The sequence below is a fragment of the Sinocyclocheilus rhinocerous genome, unplaced genomic scaffold (genome assembly GCF_001515625.1).
Source record: "Sinocyclocheilus rhinocerous isolate Xijiao unplaced genomic scaffold, SAMN03320098_v1.1 scaffold650, whole genome shotgun sequence".
NCBI classification, from domain to species: domain Eukaryota; kingdom Metazoa; phylum Chordata; class Actinopteri; order Cypriniformes; family Cyprinidae; genus Sinocyclocheilus; species Sinocyclocheilus rhinocerous.
Window position 1 is genome coordinate 473319 of NW_015638019.1, and position 7776 is coordinate 481094.

General features: G+C 37.5%; 1 protein-coding gene across 1 annotated transcript; it reads left to right on the forward strand.

Annotated features, from left to right (window-relative positions):
* On the forward strand, positions 1 to 5609 carry LOC107749354 (potassium voltage-gated channel subfamily G member 3-like). Its single transcript, XM_016564472.1, has 2 exons — positions 1 to 774; positions 4130 to 5609. Exons 1-2 carry the CDS (start codon positions 152 to 154, stop codon positions 4773 to 4775), a joined length of 1269 nt encoding a protein of 422 aa, XP_016419958.1. The 5' UTR covers positions 1 to 151; the 3' UTR covers positions 4776 to 5609.
* Positions 5610 to 7776: the final 2167 nt, after the last annotated feature.

Here is a 7776-nt window from a genome sequence, read left to right on the forward strand (position 1 = left end):
GCCTACTGAGTTGGACTCGCGAGTTTGGAGCTGTTTGTTTTTTCTCGTGCTTACCGAAACATACTGGATTTTAACTATGACTATCATTAAGCCATATTGTGCGTCGTTTCTCTCTTTTTCACTCGAATCGGTGATGCAAATCTGATCCAAAATGAAGTTTGGGAAGAATATATGCATCCTAAACGTTGGTGGCACCAAGTATGCTTTCACTAGAGAAGTTATAAAGGATTTTCCCCTCCGAAGAGTGAGCAGACTCCACAGCTGTTCCTCTGAAAAAGAGGTCTTGGAGGTATGTGATGATTATGACCGAGAGAGGAACGAGTTTTTCTTCGACAGGCACTCCGAGGCTTTTGTCTTTATTATGCTTTATGTGCGATCTGGAAAGCTCAGGTTTGTCCCGCAGATGTGCGAGCTTTCCTTTTACAACGAGATGATCTACTGGGGTTTGGAGAGCTCACATTTGGAGTTTTGCTGCCAACGACGATTGGAGGATAGGATGACCGACACTTACACGTACTTTTCAGAGGAGGACATCAAGGCTGAGGTGGAGTCCAGAGGTGAGGAGGATCAGGTCACCAGGTTCGCCTCCGAGAGAGGTAACGCGCGGTGGCTGGAGAGGATGCGGAGGACTTTTGAGGAACCAGCTTCCTCTGTCGCTGCGCAGATCCTGGCATCAGTGTCAGTGGTTTTTGTCATCATGTCTATGGTCATCCTCTGCGCGAGTACTCTACCGGACTGGGATACAGCAAAAAACAATACAGTGGAAGAACACAGGTACATGCACGAATTCAACTTCTGTGGTCTGTGGTATAAATGCAAAATTAGCTGCATCTCTCACAGGACAGCTCAGCTTTATGAGCATGCCTACCCTCCATAGCTCCATAATAGAAGGAATCACGCTCTTCTCCATATCTCAGAATGAGAATGTTGTGATGGTACAAGTTTGTCCCCCTGAACTTGTCTGTCTGTATAATTCATTGCTTTGCGATGGAGCAAACTATCTTTTCTCAAAGAAAACTGAAAGCAAAAATGAAATTGAAGTTCAACTGGTCTTAATAAGTGTATTACACTGCATTGACACATTTTCTCTGTTTAGAGAAAATTAGAGAAATGCTTATAAATGAACTGGACTCCCAAAACATTTAAAATGCAAGGATATTGCATCAACATCAAGACTGTGAACAGTAATAATAGAATAGAATAGAACACAACAGAATAATTTATATCTGCAATGATATTAATAATACAGCCGAGTTTTTTTATTTTATTTGCTTTTTAAAATGTATTACAGTAAAAACAGTATTAGCATTGGGGAAAACTTAAATTTCAGCAATGTCCATATGGTGATAATTCAAGTTGAAGCCTGCAAATAGTAACGATGGTGATTTTTGTTTTCTAGCTGACGTACTTCGTCTGGCCAGTAGACGTCGCTAAAATAATCTAACGTCAGCAAGAGTATAGGGGAGACCTGGCTGGGAGTGTTGTAGGCTAACACATTTCGTTTCAACGTCTGTAACTGTACGAGGTTTTTGCGCAGTGTGGCTTAAACTTTGATGTAATAATCTATAATTTGTCTGCTACAACGACAAAGATAGACACAGAAGTCTACTACATACCCTCAGCTGTGCAAATTAATATTGTAACGTAGAGAGTGTTGACGTTACGATCTTCCTCACTATAGAAATGTTTTTAACACTTTTTGAAATGGAGATTTTATATTTGGCCATGCACATAATAACTTGTTTAAAATAATTATGTGAAACATCTATAAAAATAGGCTGAACGTGTTGTAAGTCATTTGCTTAATTTAAACGGTAGCCAACCATTCTGTGTAGCCTAATCTTTGTGGGTGAAAAGTAGCGTTACAAACCCTTTTCATCTCTTCAGACAAGATATTTCTATTTTTAATGAAAAGCTTGTGTGGTTACCTATATATCAAATTAAACAACAGAACCTACTGAGCATACACATTGTGACATTTTACATTCATTAACATAATCGCAAATCAAATTACAATCCAGATGAAAACAATTTCATTACCTCAAAATTGTTTTCTGCCCTTGGGCCCATTATATTTTTACAAACATACTCAAAATGTCTTCTGTTTCCTCAGGAGGTTGATGATTTCACCCCTGTAGCCCAATTGGTTAAAGTGATGCTGTTACGACACTCTTTTCGTCCCAGAACTCTCACCAGTCTCCCCTGCATTTAGACCTGTTAAGAAATTATTACAATGAGATTTCCATATTCAATGCAGGCATTTTATCGACATCCAAAGCAATCGTGACATATACTCTCCATCAGAGATTAAAAATTCCAGTCATGTTTTCATGTTCTCTGTTATGAGTCACATTGTCATTTTGGGTATTCCCTTGTCCCCATCTCTCTCTGTCTGGAAGTATTTGTGAGTAGGTTTTTCTTTATGTATCCAGTGCAGTCTTGATTCCTTTTCCCACAGTGACCACTGTTTGTCTCGGGGTTCAGGTATGTGTTCTCATATGTGTATGACGAGCTGGTAAGAGATGGAAATAAACCCAGTGAGGTTTTTCATGCATGCAGTCTTATATTCCAGAAATGGATCTCATTCCCTTGTTTTATATATATATCTTTAAATGTCTGTTCATTCGTTGCCTGTAAAGCTCCAGATGTTTAAATGTATAGTTTTTATGTTCATCATGCCTTCTGAGGATGATTATAGCATATATGCATTCGTTGTTAACCCAGCATTCGTGGGCACATGTACATATATTATCACATCTTCACTTAACAATAATTCTTCTTGGCTCTATTTGCATGCCTTCCTGCCGAAACAGCTGTCCTCACTGTAATTCTAAGTCTGCCACGGCTCTTTATAAATTTGATTTGAACAGTACCATAAAACCATTCAGAATGAAAGAGCAAATTTCAGGGCAAAATCTTTTGTAGATGCAGCCTTTCAAAACAATGATTTCTTAGTTCAAATATTGTATTGAATATGCACTCAATTATATGAATAAAAAATCAAATATAATGGGATTTCTTTTGCACCAGAAGTTCAAAGACTACTGAGCAAGTGTATCTTCCTGCCTTTTAGCTTCCATAGACGCTGACACTTCACTGTCAACAACACACTGGAGCTGTTTACACAATCTGAATGAGAGGACATTTTCCACATAAAGCACATTAACTGTATGGCTGCATGGAATCTGATCTAAATACTTTGCATGACTTGTTTACTTACAATAACAAAACAATAACATAATTTTTCAGTAAAACGGAAGACTACTCAGCACCATTTTTTAGTGGTTATTATTATTATTATTATTATTATTATTATTATTATTATATTCATATTCACTGGTAATATTCATGGACATGTTTGGTACAGGAATATTCTGGGTTTAATAGAAGTTAAGCTGAATTGAAAGCACTTGTGACATAATGTTGATTATCACAAAAAAATTATTTTGATTTGTCCATTGTTTTCATTAAGTTGTAAGTTGTAAAATTGGATATAAATTCACACTGTCAAAAGGTTAATAAGAAAAATGCATATTGTTTATGTTTTTGAAACAGCAAGTATTTTGATGTTAATGGATTAGTCTCATTCTCTCGTTTTTCAATAATAATAATGTATTTTTTTACATGACATCTTTAAAGTGAGCTTTAGAAGGAGCCAAAACAGAAAACATAAAACAAAAACAAACAAAAAAAACTAAATTAAACAGACTACAAAAGTTTGGAATAATTACGATTTTAAATGATTTTGAAAGAAGTCTCATCTCATTAAGACTGCATTTATTTTATCAAAATACAGTACAACATTAATATTGTGAAATATTATTACTATAAAAAAACCTGTTTTCTATTTCATTATATTTTAAAATGTCATTTATTCCTGTGATGGCAAAGCTGAATTTTTAAGAAGCCATTACTTCAGTCTTCAGTGTCACATGACCCTTCAGAAATCATTCATTAAGAAGTTTAGAAAAGGAGGAACAAGTGAAAGTTATTTTTTGTAGTAATCAACATAATGCCACACATACTGTCAGTTGAGCTTATTTACATGCACCCAGAAATTATAATTGTGATCATATCTCTCTTATACTCTCTAACTCTCTCTTTTTAATTTTCTCCCCATCTCTCACAGGATCATCGAGGCAGTATGCATTGGCTGGTTCACTGCCGAATGCATAGTGCGCTTCATTGTCTCACGGGACAAATGTGAGTTTGTGCGCCGCCCCCTTAACATTATTGACTTCCTGGCGATCACACCTTACTACGTGTCTGTCGCTGTGACAGCGCTAACAGGAGAAAACCCTCAACTACAGCGTGCAGGAGTCACCCTGCGTGTACTACGAATGATGCGCATCTTTTGGCTAATCAAGCTGGCGCGTCACTTCCTCGGGCTGCAGACGCTTGGGCTGACGCTGCGCAGGTGCTACCGCGAAATGGTCATGCTGCTGGTGTTCGTCTGCGTCGCGATGGCGATATTCAGCGCCCTGGCACAGCTGTTGGAGCACGGCCTTGACCTGGAGACTAGCAATGAGGACTACGCCAGCATCCCGGCAGCCTGCTGGTGGGTTATTATCTCCATGACGACCGTCGGCTATGGAGACATGTACCCCATCACCATTCCGGGACGCGTGCTGGGTGGCGTGTGCGTTGTGAGTGGCATTGTGCTGCTGGCTCTGCCCATTACCTTTATCTACCACAGCTTTGTGCAGTGCTACCATGAACTCAAATTCCGCTCAGCACGCTGCGTGCGAAGTCTCTCTTCTGAGTTTCTCAACTAACTGTAGCATAGATCGTCCTGAGAACCTGCTGGTCTTCAGCGTAGTAACATCACCTGCTCTTCTGTGCCTTTATATTGAACCAAGATCGGAAATATAGCGAAGGAACGCGCTACATCTGATGTGGAAAAATCAGCATTTAGACTCTCTTTGCGAACCTATTATATCCAAATAATAACACAAGTACCTCTGTACTCAAGGATACATTCTGGAATTCATTGATTTTAGACAATACAGGCATCTGAAGCAATTTCTGACTTACAGAATAAGACAAAAGAGACAAATCCCCAGCTCAAAGCTGGAAAGTGCACAATAAAGCATTACAATCCAAAGGAAATACTTTAGCCAATGTTTGTGTTGTAAACCCCTTCCTGTGTGAACGAACAAAACCGATAGAACAGCATTTCCCTTGTATGAAATGGACAACTGTGGCATTTGACGACTACAGATGGCCAGGCTGCCTGGAACGGGCATCTGGCGGGACCTTGTGTCCTGACAGTGCTCCAGCCTATAAGGAGCTTACATGAATTCTCATGTTTCCATGGAGAGGTCCCTCCGACTTGTTAAATCATTAATTCAGCTCCCAATAAAGTGGTAAAGCAAGAGGAACTAAAGTGAAAGGTTTTAAAATGGCCAAATAGCGCAAATACTGTGAAAAGGCCTGCTCACACTAAGAGCGGTAACTGTCATAATAACAATAAAGATAAGTCCCCCTGCAGCCACTAATTTTATCTCTTAAAACTCCTTTTTAATAGCAAAATTATAATTTTTCTCCATGAAAATTTTATCTTTAAATGGCTTGAATATAACTCTAAACGCTTAACTCATTTAGTGTATTTGACCACAAAACCAGTCATAAGGGTAAATTTTTCGAAATTGAGATTTATAAATCATCTGAAAGCCGAATAAAGAAGCTTTCCATTGATGTATGGTTTGTTTGGATAGGACAATATTTGGCCGAGATACAACTATTTGAAAATCGGAAATCTGAGCGTGCAAAAAAAATCAAAATACTGAGAAAATCATCTTTAAAGCTGTCCAAATGAAGTCCTTAGCAATGCATATTACTAATCAAAAATTAAGTTTTGATATATTTATGGTAGGAAACTTACAAAATATCTTCATGGAACATGATCTTTACTTAATATTCCAATGATTTTTGGCATAAAATAAAAATTTAAATATAATTTTGCCCCATACAATGTATTTTTGGCTATTGCTACAAATATACCCCAGCGACAAGCACCAGCCCCCATTTAATCGCATGAGCTCAGACTACCTGCTTCACTTCCAATCAGTTAACTGAAGTAGTAAATGCTACACAGTGACAAGTGGCAACACTGGATTAATTTAACAATATATGTTTGAATCAGATACTGATTCTAAAGTGGAGGAAGAGCAAATTATACAGGTTTGTTGATGTATCAGAATCAATGCATTTTATGTATCACTGTAAATTATATCATTAGCGTTTGGTCTGAATACAATATCAATGTTACACATCCATGTTTCTGTTCACTATCTCAGATAGCTCAGATATGAAAAGCAAGTTTACGGGATCGGTTCCATGTTAGTGACAGTAGGAAAGGGGCTGTTGGTACACCACAGTTTTAAAGACAAAATACTATAATTTACTATACTATACTATAATACTATAATACAAAATATATAATTTGCACATGCTTTGACTTTAAGCATATTAATAAGACAAGACAGACATGTAAACAACATTAAAATCTTGATTTATCACCACATGGGATCTTTAAAAATCATTCTAAATGTAAAAGAATAGCAGAGGCCACACCACAACTATATTGATAATGGCACAGAGGAACAATACAGTTTTTTTCCAGCTGATGAACTAAAACATTGACAGCCAGTCAGATTCCAACCTGCTTTAAAGGGGTCATATGATGCCCATTTTCCACAAGTTGATATGATTCTTTAGGGTCTTAATGAAAAGTCTGTAACATAGTTTGGTTAAAATTTCTCAATAGTAGTGTAAAAACACCTTTTTTACCCTGTCAAAAACAGCTCTTTTCAGATCAAGCCGTTTTTGTAGCATTTCCCTTTAAATGTTAATGAGCTCTGCTGACCCCGCCCCTCTCTTATGAGCTGCTCTCAGAGAGACTGTTTACTTTAGCCACATTCATCTTAATACTTGCTAATTAGCACATTATTAGGAAAGGCGATTTGCAAAGATTCATTACAATAAAAATTTAAATATAATTTTGCCCCATACAATGTATTTTTGGCTATTGCTACAAATATACTACTACTTATGACTGGTTTTGTGGTCCAGGGTCACATATACGATATGCAAATAAGCACCAGCCCCCATTTAATCACATGAGCTCAGACTACCTGCTTCACTTCCAATCAGTTAACTGAAGTAGTAAATGCTACACAATGACAAGTGGCAACACTGGATTAATTTAACAATATATGTTTGAATCAGAAACTGATTCTAAAGTGGAGGAAGAGCAAATTATACAGGTTTGTTGATGTATCAGAATCAATGCATTTTATGTATCACTGTAAATTTTATCATTAGCGTTTGGTCTGAATACAATATCAATGTTACACATCCACTTGCACATTTAAAGCGGCAGATGACAGAACTGCAGCACTGTTCTGCATTGTGTGTACGCTAATATCGTTATAGTTATCTTTATAGTTACAGTTCTTGGTTTTAACGGGCCTAAACACTTATTGTTTTGACATTACAGTCACTGTCGAATGTGCCATTTCAAATAAAGTTAAAGGGGTCATAGGATGCTACATGCACTTTTACAAGTTGTTTGAACTGAAATGTGTGTTGGCAGTGTGTGTACACAACCACCCTATAATGATAAAAATCCACCCGGTGTTTTTTTTTATCTGGTTAAATGTTTTCCCCTTTCTCAAATCGAGCCGATCTCAGATCCTAAGCGATCTGTTGTTGGATGTAATAATGAACATAGCAGTCGTCATTTACTCCCGACATCTGAGCTGTCTGAGCTGC

Bases quoted from the DNA above. Each gene is read 5' to 3' on its own strand.
- LOC107749354 (XM_016564472.1), top strand. From the start codon at position 152: ATGAAGTTTGGGAAGAATATATGCATCCTAAACGTTGGTGGCACCAAG. The intron at 775-4,129 runs GTACATGCACGA...CATCTCTCACAG, and splicing joins AATACAGTGGAAGAACACAG to GATCATCGAGGCAGTATGCA.